The sequence below is a fragment of the Gasterosteus aculeatus genome, chromosome 7 (assembly GCF_964276395.1).
Source record: "Gasterosteus aculeatus chromosome 7, fGasAcu3.hap1.1, whole genome shotgun sequence".
NCBI classification, from domain to species: Eukaryota; Metazoa; Chordata; class Actinopteri; order Perciformes; family Gasterosteidae; genus Gasterosteus; species Gasterosteus aculeatus.
This window is the reverse complement of record NC_135694.1, coordinates 3,088,487-3,102,826: the sequence shown is the minus strand read 5'-3', so window position 1 is coordinate 3,102,826 and position 14,340 is coordinate 3,088,487. Positions and strand designations below refer to the sequence as shown.

At 48.2% G+C, this 14,340-nt stretch overlaps 1 protein-coding gene across 1 annotated transcript; it reads left to right on the top strand.

Moving 5' to 3' along the window:
* Positions 1-3,609: 3,609 nt before the first annotated feature.
* On the top strand, positions 3,610-14,075 carry kcnj10a (potassium inwardly rectifying channel subfamily J member 10a). Its single transcript, XM_040179643.2, has 6 exons — positions 3,610-4,136; positions 8,190-8,583; positions 8,812-9,023; positions 9,234-9,365; positions 9,583-9,760; positions 12,156-14,075. Exons 2-6 carry the CDS (start codon positions 8,199-8,201, stop codon positions 12,563-12,565), a joined length of 1,317 nt encoding a protein of 438 aa, XP_040035577.1. The 5' UTR covers positions 3,610-4,136; positions 8,190-8,198; the 3' UTR covers positions 12,566-14,075.
* Positions 14,076-14,340: the final 265 nt, after the last annotated feature.

The following is a 14,340-nucleotide window of genomic DNA, read 5'->3' as shown; positions in this document are numbered from 1 at the left end:
CAACCTTTATCGCCTGCTGTTTTACTGCCATCGGTGTCCCTTCTCATACAGAGCGGTGGATCTGTTTGTGTCCAACGCCCTCCCCCACTACCTCCCCCACCGGGGGTCACCGCAGGTCACCGCACACTGAATCAGGGAGATTTACATAAGATAAGAAAACCCCATTTGTGAGCGGGTGTATTTTGTAGGGATCCCTCTACGTTTCTATATCTATATGAGTCCTGCATAGAATAACTACGGTCACAATCTTGGTTTTTGTTGAGTTTTTGTTCTGTTCTGCTTCTCCATCCCGCGTTCACGTGACTTCCTGTTTCCCCTCCACTGTAATTGTCCCCTTGTCTCCGTGTTGGTTTATCGCCATTACCATCCTTTGTGCAAATGTCTGATCTAACCAACTTTCTTTCTCCTGGCCCCATTGTCAGGTTGCTCTTTTTCGAAGTTTTGAATATTTCTTCTCCTCCCCGTGGATCCATCCCCCGATTCCTGAACCGCTTCGGGTGTCGGACCTTCAGAAGAGCAGCGCGGTGACACGAGAAGTTGTTATTTCCACCACACGTTCTCTTTCCTTCCACCCGGCATCTTCTCATCTGACGCACGGACTCACGGCCTTTCACACGTTTCCAGAGCACAACAAACGCACTCACGGTGTGTCAAATATTGATCGTGTGGGACAGCGCACACGGCGCAGGAAAACAAAGGGATCTCCAAACACAGCAGAGAAGCACAAAGCATAAAAGTGTAACTACTTGGTCTCTCACTGCTGCAATGAAGAACATGTTACACAACACTGGAGCGCTGACGAAGTCCTCACATCCATGTGCCAAATACCAGCAGTGTGCGACGGTTGTCTCTTACATGAGCAGAATCATGCAGATACACAAATAGGTTGTGTTTGTTCTTATGACGGGTGGAAAAAGTTCCCCCGTCTATCTGCTGTCTTATCTTTGTTTTGGAGGTGGGACCAAGTCACAGTTGTATTAAGACACTAAAATTCCCAAACCGTCTCAAACACTTAGAAATGCGGAACAAAAAAGGGCTGCAGAGTGCCGAGATCGACAGATGACGCACTCGTGAGGTGAGTTAAGGTGTGCACGCAGTCGCTCATGAGGTGAGAGTTAAGGTGTGCACGCAGTCGCTCGGGTGGTCATGTTGTGTAACGCTGGATGCACAAACGGGACCCGTGTGTGTCGTTATCGGTTCACTTCCTGCAGCGACTGGATGAGGCAACGTGGGTGAGATTAACTTAAAAGACAACGAGCTGGAACCTTCGTGTGAAACCAAGCGTGGAATCCAAGTGGATTCTCCTCGTGAGGCCCCCTTGGTCGGCTGCTGGTCATGTGCTGCAGATCGGGTTGTCATCATGACGACCGCTTGACCTCGCGGAGGCCGTTAGCGAGCCGCCGCGGCGCATTAGCTGAAACAAGCGGTTCTCACGAGTTCCTTCAGATCGAGCTTCTCTTCAGGAACGCTGGTTTATCAGATGAAGAGGTTGTAACATCTGGCAAAGACACAGTGAGCGTGTCCTGTTTTATCTTATGTTGAACTACATTCCCCTTGTGATTGTGCTTTAACTTGGGACCCGTCATGTCACATGAGGGGTTTCTGGTCACAAGGATGAGCTTTTTTTTTTCTTCAGCTTATAATTCAATATCTTTTTGTTATTTATTTAAAATTAATTTGATCTCCGAGTCTTAAGAAGCTCCAGCTTCCAAGACCAGAGTCCATATCAGTGTGAGGGGACGCAGAGGGGGCCATCCCTCCATTGCCCCCCCCGATTATACTTATAATGTCGCTCTATAGCAAGTTGTAAATCAGCTTATTTGATGAAATTTCACTTTCTTGTGTCTTGTTCTTTTGAGTTTTTGTCCTTATGGTTGAAATGCTCTTATTGTAAAAACATGTAACGTGACGTAATGAAACGCTAAACCTTAAAAAGTGAGTAGAAAGAGACTAATGTATAGTATCTATATATATATATATATATAGTCTGTTCAAACTCTGAGTCTGAGGCGAAAGTTTATGAGCTTCACACGGACGACCTCTTGAGGCTGCTGTTGTACTACATCAACAATGTGTGTGTGTGCGTGTGTGTCTGATGGGTGTGTGTGTGTGTGTGTGTCTCAACCACCAGATGGAGCGAGAGACTAATACGCACTTGACTTTTTTATTTTGGTTTTTAAATGGCAAATTGCTAACAATAAAACCACACGAGATGCAAAGGTTCTGGTTCATAATTCTTTCTGTACAACAGTATTCGTTCTGTTATTATTTGTCTCTCCTTTCTCTTTCGTTTCCCCGGTTACGTGTTTGCCTTCCTGTCTGTGATTGATGTGGTTTGTTGGGGAGTTTTGCATTCGTGGGCACACTTCTTCCTCGGAAAGAGGGTGGGTGGGGGGTGAGGTGAGGTGAAGTGAAAGTGACAGAATAAACAAAGGGGGGAGGGCGACGTGTGGTGGAAGCACAACTCGACCAAGGGGGCAGATCGACAAAGAGAGGGGAGGAAACAAGGAAGCAGGAGGTGAAGCCATGTGCCACTTCGTCTCCTTCCACCACGCCCCCTTCTCACAACCTCTCTCCTCTTCTTCTCTTCCTTCCTCTTTTTCTTTGCGGCCGGTTCTTTCTCTCTCCCCTTTTCTCCCTCTCCCTTTCGACTCCCTCCCACTGACCTCTGACCTCCGTGACACAGTTTTCCTAAAACTCTCGGCGGTCTGAAAGCGGAAGAGCGATGTGTTGGTTCCGTCTTTCAAACGTTTACCGGGTGTGTTAAACGAGTTGAGCCTTTATACTGATGTAAGAAAGTGGGAAAACATCTGGATTGCCACTTTCAGCTGATCAGAATATGGTTTTATTGTTAGAAAGTCCTTTCATTTGGAGGTAAATGTGACAATTTTGCAAAACAATCATCGTTGGTCTGAAAAAGTTCAGACCTTCTTTCCGTACGTCGGCCTCAGGTGAAGCCGGGGAAGACGCCAGATGTTTAAGGGATGGTCACACAGGAGGGGGGACACTCTGGTCTGATGTCAGGGGGCCCCGTTACTCCGAGGAACAGCAGCACCGTGCCGGCATGTCGGAGGGGCCCCGCAGATTGATGTGTGTTTGTTCCCAGCTGCAGATTCGTGCGTTTCACTTCCTCAATAAGAAGGGATGATTCTATAGAGACCTGTTGTATCAGCGGGTGCCATTTTTGGAGCCTATAATCCAGATGTGTGAGCCCAAAAGAGTTCAAATGTTCCAATCAATATTATTCGGCCACGTGCACTCGGCCGATGACCTCCCCCCCCCCTCCCGTCGCAGGCAGACATGGCACAGCATCACAGACCGGCAGGAGAAAGGAGGCCCTGTTCTCCTCCTTCCCCGTCTTTGATTTGTGAAATACCTCCGTCGTTTCTGCGCGACAACTTCCGGGCGCGTATCTCATCGCCATCGCGCCATCTACATGAGAAAGTTGACAAAGGCCGCGGCGGCGGAGGAGGCCTCGCCACAAAGGAGCCCATTCACAGAGTACAGTGAGGGAGGGGCCCCGGGGAGGGAGGGTGGGAGGAGAAGCCGGAGGGTGGGGGGGGGGGGTTGAATTAATGAATTAAAAACGTGGTGAAACAGCGGTTGTCTGAACACATTTGGGTTTATATAGAGGGGAGGGATGTGGGGGGGGGCGTGGGGGAGTGGACAGCCCAGGCTTTCTTTAACTTCTCGCACACAGCGGCGTCCGGCTTCACACGCAGGGAGGGAGAGCAGAGCGCCGCTCGGCCCGTTACATAAGGACCCAGTAACGTGGGGGGGGGCCGCCAGAACCGGGTCCCGCCAGTACCAGCGTGCCGGGAGACACCGGCTCCCTTCCTCTCCTCTCTCCTTCTCTTCCCCCCCTCCTCCCCCTCCACGGGGGGGCCACTCTTTCGACCGACCATGTTGTCTCTTGGAGAGCTTTTTTAGGATTCCGTCTCTCAAAAAAAGTAAGCGAGCATGACGAGGACGTAAAGGGACGAAGAGGAGGACGTGGTGGCGCGAAGAGAGTGAACGCTCTCCTCTTCTTTACAACCCCCCCTTCGAGACAGATCGAGTTGTCCCCTCTTTGTCTTTTTCTCGTGTCGACTGGACAGTGAAGCTCAACTGAACTTCTGCTACAAGTCAACACAAAGGTAAGACACACACACACACACACACACAAAGTGTGTAAAAAGCAAATCAAAGGTTTGAATGAAATAAGATCTGACGGATTATTGTGGACATCCTCACAAGAGTCCTGCAGTATATGTGTCTCGGTCTCAGTGGGCCCCTCGTTTCTTTCTCTCGTGTTGTTTTTCTGCATCGCTGTTGTTGGAGCTGGCGTTCATCTCCAACGCGTGTTCTAAGGAGGGTTGCGACGGGTTCGTCGGAGGAAACGTGCTGCTCAAAGGCTCGGAGGTCAACGTCCAACAGGTGCTGCGTCTCGCTGCATCCGATGTGTTGTGATACGAGCGGCGCGTAACAACAGAGGAGGTTCCACTGGCGGCCGTGTGCTGCCACGTCTGGCTGACTGACACACAATTACCCTTTAACATCCTACAATAGTTGATGCAACGCTATGGCTGCGTCAAGCAGAACAGAGCTCTGAGAGTTGTGATGGTGCTTTGACTCCAGAGTCTCCACAATCACACCTTCTCGTTGAGGAATCCTCATCAGCACCACGCCGGCAGTGCAGCGCTCAGATTTAGGGCAGGGAGGGCGGAGCGTCAGGCCCGGCCGACGGGGGAGAAGAAGAAGAAGGTAAAAGTCCGGCCTGCATCGCAGCTGCTCTGTTGTTCAATGGGTCGTAACTCCTCGGACGCTGACTCCAGGCAGAGGGAGCGGAGGCCCGGTGTTGGACGCACACCAAGAGGCTGTGGCACAATGACATCGCCGTGACAACTGATTACTTTTCACTTCCAGTGAATGATTGTGGAATACACACAGAATGCAGAGAGAATTAACCTCCGGGTGCTTTAGGGGAGAAGTTTGAGGTGGGAACTAAGTATCAGATCTTTGAGGTGTTGCTGGTGTTGCTGTGTGGTCGCACAGCATCAGAAACTCTCTCCCAAAGCAGCAACTGGCCAGATGTGAGAGCGGCCGCATTCCAACTCTCTGTTTCTGATTCATCAAACAGCTGTGTCACGTTTCATTTTCAATACTATTGGGGTGACTAGTATTCAGCTTTTTAGCAAATAAACTAGTAAAACACTTATCAGAAATGGTTTTGGCACGAAACCTCCCTTTTCCTGGTATTTTTTGGGGGGATACAGTACGTGGTTTTCACTAGACAGGAAAATTGCTCAAGTTTGAATGAATGAATCCCATGAAAACCAAAGCTGTGACAAATAGTGTTTCTATTTAGACCAGAGGTCTTTCGTTTTTCAAGCCAAGGACCCCCAAACTGATGGCGAGGTGGAGCAGGGACCCCCTATTCCACGAAGTTTGGTCCGCCATCTTTTATTTTTGAGCTTCACGCTCTTTAGACGTGAGCATAAAGGCGATCTGATTGGCTGATGCCTGCGCGGTCGTATCAGGATGAAAGGAGAAGTGAGTGAACCGGTGCCCAGCTTGAGAGCTGCTGAGGGAAGCTGAGTGTGTGTGTTCCGGACTGACAGATAACGTCTTCTCCATCAATTTATCCGTTCGCTTCAATATGTTGGATTCATGTTAATGTGTATTCAAAGACCATAAATAAAACTCTGATTCTGAAGACGTTTACATTTGTGGGGAAAAAAATTGTTTAAAACAATTATCAACGTCTTATCAACCAAAACTTTCGCGACCCCCCCTGCAGTACCTTCGCGGACCCCTTGGGGGTCGCGGACCCCCTGTTGAAGACCTCTGATTTAGACTTTGACATCAAGGACGGCGTCCAAATGTACCATCCAGGCAAATATCTACTTGTTTAGTGATTGTTTGTGTTTCTTCAATTTAAGTTTAGTTAAAGACAAAGTGCTGTTGCCATAGAAACATCAAGCTAATCTATCCAGCTGGACTGCGGGGTTGGCGTCTCGTGTCGGCTCAATTCGATGCCTCCTGTGTTGATGTTTGGACGGCCCCCTTTCAGCGCGGTCACAGGCCGCGCTGGCGAGGACGGCGGTCAGGGCCATTCAGCCCGTGTTGTATCGGGTCTTTTCAGCGCGGTGTCCCGGCTTCTTCTATGGTCGGGGACACTGGACGGGGACACCGAGTGGAAGGGATCACTCCCTCCTCCGGAATACTAATGACAGTCTTTTGTGACCGGTCTGTTTCCTCCACCTTCGCTCCACGCAGCCCTTCCTCTCTCCCTCCGCCTCGCCGTCCCTTTCCCTCCCTTTTCCTCTTTCATCTCTTTGTCACCGGGGAAATCTTTAACCCTCCGTGCCGCTCTCCTCTCCCCCGTCTAACTCGCTCTCTCTTTCACTCACCCGCTCGTATTTTTCAATGGTGGCTTTTGTCCCTTTCATCTCCGTCGAAAACAAAGCATTCTTGTGAGGACAGGACAGAGGGAAGGAGAGCGACGAAGAGGAAGAGACCCTGACCTTGAGCGTGGAACAAGTCATTTCACAATAAAGGGAATCCATATCGATGGGACAAGGGTGGTGATGTTCTGTGTTGTTCCTAAAGAAAGACACGGATAACACCCATCCAACAATGAATTGAAGCTCGTTGGTGATCACCAATACAAAGCTAAAAGGGTATTGTTTCATCAGGTGACAAGTTGGCCACTTCACATGTCATGGGTGTGTTTAGATCCCCCATGCGTGCGCCAAGTCCTGACTCTGCAAATCACACATTCCTCAGGACAATCGATGGCATTGTGCTGCGCTCGAACCGCTCTGAAGGTCTATACGTTCAACACGCGAGTGTGTGTCTACTGTATGTGTAGGCCGGAGCTACGCAGGGTTCAGAGGTCAGCCGGAGATGGACACGGCCAATCACACGGGCCTCCTCTTGACCCCGCCTCCCTCTCCCCCTCCACATGTTAGTATTCAGAGCACAGACGTCCACACAGATCTCTATTCATTCTCTCGGTGTGAGCTCCAGCATGGAGAGGGCAGAGGGAAGGACAGAGCGTATCACATCGTCCGGTTTCTCGGGTTTTGTTTGTGTTGTTTTGTTTTAGGTTTTTGTCGCATTCGCTTCGGAAAGCCGAGGCGGTTTGAGACAAAAGGGCGAGAGAAGGAAAGAAAAAGAAGGATACGGGGAGAAACCGCAATACAGATAAAGGTGAAGCTGTCAAGTGTGTACTTAACCCCTTCAGTGGGAACGAGTGCCCGTGGCACCGGTGGGAGGGGTGGGGCAGCTTCTCGTTTTGTTAATATACTGCTGACCCTCACTTACACTTACATAAAGATCGATCCCACCACATTACACCTCCATTGTCCATTGCCTTCCCTCGAAGGTTGTTCAATGACAACAATCTCTGAGCTTGATGAGTGATGGCGTCGTTGTATAGGAGATCAACATCAATTTCAAATAAAATTGTTTCTGAGTGTACCAAAACACTACATGCACGTTTCATTATGAATGAACATATAATACCAAAAAGCAATTTGCTCCCATTCCAATCGCCTGAGAATCCCTGAAGTGGGTGATAAGGCCTGGCCTTCACGCTTCCATAAAGGTGTTGGATGGGGTTGAGCTTCCCAACTGGGAAAACCATTTTTTTGTGAACCTTGCCGTTGAGGGCATTGAGGTCTCATTAAGATTCATTAAGATAGAAGAGGGTTGTCCAGCAGAAACCTCAGCATCCCATCTCAATTCAATAGCTCTCTTGTGCAACTGACACGTGAATGAGCCTCCACTATCACACTTTTAATGTGAAAGAACAGCTGTGCCTTCATGCTCAAAAGAGGCTTTTATTTTGACAAGGCCAGCTGCCAGAAAAGGGGGGGGGGGGGGGGGGGGCTTATTTGGACCACCATGGTACCACACCTCTGTGCAGTTGAAAAATGTGCTCCTAATCCCCTTCCTCTTTCTTCATCGTCATCTCCCTCTCTTCCCAAATGTTCCCCTCTTTCATTATTCTCATTCATGTGGTTATTGTGTGTTCTCTTTTTTGTCCTTTTCAACACATCCTGCACCTTTTCATTTCACTTGGTCTTATTGCCCCGACCGACTATACCCCCTTCCTCTCTCCATCTCAGCTCTCTGCACAGCCTCTGTACCCACTTTTCTCCTTCTCCTCACCTGCTGTTGTCTCCGTCTCCAACCCCCTGCAGCTCCGGACCATGACCTCAACCTCTCCTCCCTCCTCCGAAGGCTCCTCCCCTCAGAAAGTATGCCACTCCGAGACGCAGACCGACATCACCAAGCCCCTGCTGGACTCCCCGGGTGGGACAGGAGGCGCCGGTGCGGGAGGAGGGTTGGCGGGAGCCGAAGGGCCCAACGCCCTGCGAAGGAGGCGCCGGGTCCTCTCGAAAGACGGACGGAGCAACGTTCGCATCGAGCACATAAGCGGGCTAGGGGCGCTGTACCTCCGCGACCTCTGGACGACTTTCCTGGACATGCAGTGGCGCTACAAGTTCTTCCTCTTCGCTGCCACCTTCGCTGGGACCTGGTTTGCCTTCGGTGTGCTTTGGTACCTAGTGGCATTGGTGCATGGAGATCTCCTGGGTAAGGAGGAGCGAGACGGGAGGATGAAGCTTTGTCTTTATGTCCTCTGGATGTTGTAACACAATGCCTTTGATTGATCGAGTTAACAAGAAAGGCGTACAGTTTTACATTTCAGTGAGAACGTGAGAAGGATCTGGCAGTACACTGAGAGATGGAACAGAACGTTCCTTGATAATTTGTTTACAACCCCAAAACCCAAGATCCTCTGTTCTTCCTCCTTTCCTCCAGAGTTTGACCCCCCGTCCAACCATACTCCTTGTGTAATGGAGGTTAAGACCCTGACGGGAGCCTTCCTCTTCTCTCTGGAGTCTCAGACCACAATCGGTTACGGCTTCCGGTGCATCACCGAGGAGTGTCCCGGAGCCATTGTCCTGCTCATCTTTCAGCTAGTCATCACCATGGTGATGGAGATCTTCATCACTGGCACATTCCTGGCAAAGGTAGTCATGGGTAGTTTTTTTTTACTTTGAGGGCTCCCCGCCCCCCAAAACATGGGGTATTCTTTTTCTTTATAGTGCTTTTGTTAGATAGTTGAGTCGGGGCATTGAGGTTCATTATTCACCTTGATATGTCCTTGGTTTGCCCATCCTGCCCATCACCACCATACCCATCATTTATAGCCGCTGTGACACGTTTCCCTCCTCTTGTAGGTTGCTCGTCCCAAGAAGAGAGGCGAGACTGTGAAGTTCAGTCAACACGCCGTTGTGTCAAATCACGAGGGTCGACCCTGCCTCATGATCCGAGTGGCCAACATGCGCAAAAGCCTGCTGTTAGGATGCCAGGTATGCAAGTCGCTTTTGGGTATGATTGTAACATTGCACATGTTGCACCTGTGAACTACACAGTGAAGGAAATGGTTAGAAAAGCTTTAAATGTGCTGCTATGATTTCCCATGCTCAACCACCCCGTCGTCCTATGATGAAGATATTGGCCGTTCTGGTTACAGGATGCCTTCTGCAACCTCTTGGCTACATTTACTGACTCCATCTTGGCTCCCAGGTGACGGGGAAGTTGCTTCAGACGTCGCTGACCAAGGAGGGCGAGACGGTGAGGCTGGACCAGCGCAATGTGCCTTTCCAGGTGGACACGTCCACCGACAGCCCCTTCCTCATCATCCCCCTGACTTTCTACCACACCATCGACGAGAACAGCCCTCTAAGGGCCTGGGCGGCGAAAGGTATGCCCGACTCCACGGCGTCGAAGGTTGTGTAGAAGGTCTGATGCGTAGACCGTGATACCGGTGGTTTGTGTAGCTCCACGTGGGCGGCGGCCTGGATGAGGAAGCAGAGGAGACGGCATAACAACGTTTCCAATATAGTTTAAATTGAGAACCCTATTACCCTATGAGGGTTGAGGCACATGGGAATCCTGCCATTTGGCACAGTAGCTCCTGCTTTGGTCTGATATCAAAATATCAAAAAAAAAACTATTAATTAATTGTAAGTGGAAAAATAAAATGACAAAATAGTCATTAAATGTTTTACAAAATGTCTTGAGCACAACTGTACGTGCAGTCAGCATGTATGTGTACGTAGGTGTCTTGGTATTCACGGTCATGTGCCGCGCGCCCGACTGCCTCTAGCTGTCCACAGTCGGGCCGGTTTGGCAGCGGAGGAGACGCTCTCTCCGGCTGGAATGTGTGTGAGAGAGATCGGCGGAGACACCCCTCATTAGAGGACAATGGCGTACAGTCTGGGGTGCTGACACGAAGCCCGCACGGATCCGCTTACAGCAGCGCAGACCTCTCAGCGCTGGACGCCACAAAGGCATCGGCACTGACGGGCTCTGACCGCTGCGTCATTTTCACTCACACTGCTCGTTTAGCGCAGACTTCTTATTTCCTCAGCCCCACTTGACACACTTGACTTTTCCTTTCAGGAAACTGATACCGGAGCCATATTAAAGGGATTGAATTACACATAATAGTGTCCATGGTACCACAGTAATCCTTGTTCTAAATGGCCACTGTAACAGTAGTCAGTGTAGTTTCATCCGGCTTGTTAAGAGTTACATAAATCCAGGCCTTAAATGCACACGTCACATGAAAAGAAATCTACAACCAAATCTACAACCGATCACATCTTGAGTGGTGAAACACATTCTATCTCGCAAAAAGCATTGCAACATCTTTTGTTTTTCTCAGATTATCAGATTTGAGATTTGATACCTCTAAATTTCCTTAATTCAATTAAGGCACATGATAACCCCACGTAGACCATGGATTAATGGTTGACTGTCTCTTATGGACCCTTTAAAAAGTCTTGGTACCACTACTTCCTTGATAATACTCACGCCTGCTCAGTCAACCCTAACCCTTCAGTGCTCACAGGTTCTTTGAACAGAGCCTGAGCGCTTCCTGCAAAGCCTGCTTTATGGTCCCGACATGTACTTTGTTTAAACGGGAACCTGCTCCCATGAGGACATTGAAAACTGGACTCCAGTGCAACAGCACTGAATCTTTTTGCCGTTGTGTGACCAGGAGCCACCAAATTCAGGAGAGGGCAGAACACCGTGGAGACGGCCCATAGAGGCGTCATGGCACATTCCTCTTAACCATGTAGTACCCTGTACCACACAAGGCCGATGGAAGTGTGTGTGCGTGGGAGACAATAAAAGGCTCGTTGGTCTGTCAAATATTAACTAACATCGGCATGCTTACAAAGACGATACAAAGAACCTGAGGTTTAGAAGTTTTTCATTTTCGCTTAGTTTCACCAAAACCACACAGCTGAGGCAGGTGGATGTGTCGTCAACCTTGCAGCAGCAGCAGCTTGTACCATGCAGCTGGAAAGATCTCTGCATGAATGCACTCGGAGCCCTTTGCACCGCCCAACAAAGAGAATCCCTCTCAGTTTGTTGCAGGGAGCGCGGGTGGTTGCGAAACCCCTCGGGAACGATACCGGGTCCGGCTCAGGCTGAGGACTGTTCAGACAGATGACAGAGTCTGCTCTCTGAGCCTGTTGACGCAGGTGTGTGTTCGTTGGAGTGAAGGAGTCTTTTCAGCGTGGCCTTTGTGTTATTGGGTTTGGGATTGATGTCAAGAAATATTCTGTTTTTAGAATTTGTGACACATTTGCGATTGGAGCGCTTGTAGGTTGAGTGTTCGACTTCCTGGAATGAGTTCTGTCAGTGTGTGTGTTTTTGTGTGAGGTTCTTTCAAGTGCTTATGGAATCAGTGGGTATAAAGTGAATATTGAGTGGGTTTTTCAGGTGGCCGGAGAATCACTAAAAAGCCCCTTGATTAGCGAAGCTATGATTGAGGAATTGACTCCATGTGGTTCTCATTGTGACAAGGGCTAGCAGGCAGCGGAGCTAACAGCGCTAACGGAGCTAGCAGGAATTGCCTTAGGGTGACCAGGGTCGGGCATTACGTAGCCACCGTATCAGCTCCATGCTGGGGAGCTAGCACACTATAGCCCACTATCCACTATATTTTTAAATATATAATAATTCTGCTTTCTTTAGGCTCTGAATTTCAAACTTTTTTGCCTCCTGTGAAGGATAAAAACACATGGCTTGCTTTGCTAAATAGTTAGACTGTTATTTAACCTGGGGACTCCTCTGCCCCCCAGGCGGTGGCTGGACAGACCCGGACGTGGCCGACTTTGAGCTGCTGGTCATCATGAGCGCCACGGTTGAGCCGACCTCCGCCACCTGCCAGGTCCGAACGTCCTACCTGCCCGACGAGATCCTCTGGGGCTACGAGTTCCCGCCCGTCGTCTCCCTCTCTCCCTCGGGGAAATACGTGGCCGATTTCGCCTTTTTCGACAAAGTGGCCGAAACCAAAACCCCACTCGTCTTCAAGCAGGCCTTGCCGCCGAGCCCGCCGTCGCGGGCGTCCCGTCTCCACAGGGGCCAGGAGGCCGGGGCGGACCCGGAGAAGATGCGACTGGAGGAGAACTACAGGGGGGAGGAGAAGGGGCGAGGAAGGGGGCGCGTCAGAGACAGCAGCCCTCTCAGCGTGCGCATCAGCAACGTGTGAGGGACGACAGAAACGGGAAGTGGTGACAAAAAAAGCAGAAAAAAAACACCTCCCCCGCTGGTGAAACCAAACACCTGCGAGACACCTGGAACCACAAGATGGGGGAAGCCTGCCGAACTCTTCCATGTGTGGAGGCAGTTGAAAGGGAGCAGCAAACCTCACGTGTACAAATGTACAGCAACAGTCATCCGTAGAGACACTTCTTTGGAAAGGACTTGATTTACTGTAACTGGAGGATGCTCGAACACTGCAAAACCCCTCACATTTTGGGGTAATTCCTGTCTATAACTTAACCCTGTATTGTGTTAGTAGTAACTCTGATTCCAATAGGAATCAACCTATTTCAAGATTATTCTAGAAACGAGCGTATCTTCCTTGATCTGAGGACGAATACCAAAATAAGTTTTTCTTTCTCTTTAAAAAAATACTTGCAACAGGTGGAGATACTGGAACCACATTTTTTTTTTAACAAAGGATTCTAATGTATTGTGTAATATTTTATGTACCCAATAGTCTTATAACAATAACAATAATTTCTTATTCCACCTGAAGACATTCACTTCTTTCATTTAAATGTCTTTTCTCGTTTAGTGAGGAAATATGTTTAGTAATATTACTAAAAGCACTTTAACTTAACCGAAATGTGGCATTTCACATGAGGGGAATAACTGAGCTGACACTTAATGCACTGTACTAAACGATTGCATCTTGTGATTATGTTTGTTAAATGTGTGCGTTGTGATGCCGGAAAGTGAGTTAAATCGTGTTTGTATGAGTCTTTTTGTCTTAAACGTTGTGTACAGTATGTGTGTGATAATGTACTTCGGTACAGTGTATAAAAAGTGTATTTCTTCCTTCAGTCCGTATGTCCGGACATTTGATACGCCGCTGTGCATTTTCAATGTCCCACGTTGTTGATGCACAAGGTTATTTCCGTTAATTACAGCGTTTTTACCGCTGTTGTTTGAAAGTGTCCCTGAATTCCGCCAATGTTTTTTGTATTGGATAAGTACATACATTTGGATAGAAATTATATTTGTCTCCCTTTATTTTACGTTAAAATGGCGACACACGTTCAGATTTGATAGAATTGGGAAACTTGTCCCTTGAGGACCAAAAATAAGTCATTTGAATCTTTAAATTAAAGAATCAGAAATGATTTTTCAAATGAATTACCAGCAACTTGTTCTAGTCATTTTCGTTATATTCAATTATTTTTATTAGAATGGTCAATCGTGCATGTTATTACAAATCTGCAATATACACCACGATGTGTTGTCAATGTGTGCTCTTGGTATAAATTAAGTGCCACATTTAAAAATAAAAATCACCTGCTGCTCCAGACAAGCCCAATGAAAACTATTGAAAATAACTGAAGATATTTCAGAATAAATGCTTCATATTGTAAAGCATTCTGTGTACTGCACATGGTTCCCTCACATTGGTCTAACTTTATAAGTAAGCACTTTCTAAGTGGCTGTTTTAATAAATGTAGCTCATTTACAACGTGTCTATATGTGTGTTTGATTTGGTTATTCAGTTCTGTATTATACCAGAGGAGAATATTTCACTACAAACAATGCTAACTGTTAAGCTAAGTTGGTTAGCTGTGACTGGCGGTTGCTAATTAACTTTCTTACTGGGATCAGAAATAAATAACCTGCAATTGTTATTCAGTTGATCTTAAAAGATTACTGTCTTTTTGGTGTTTTTAAACTTTGCATATGATAGTAATGATATTGATGTTATTGTGTGTAAGTAGAATGCTAGATAAT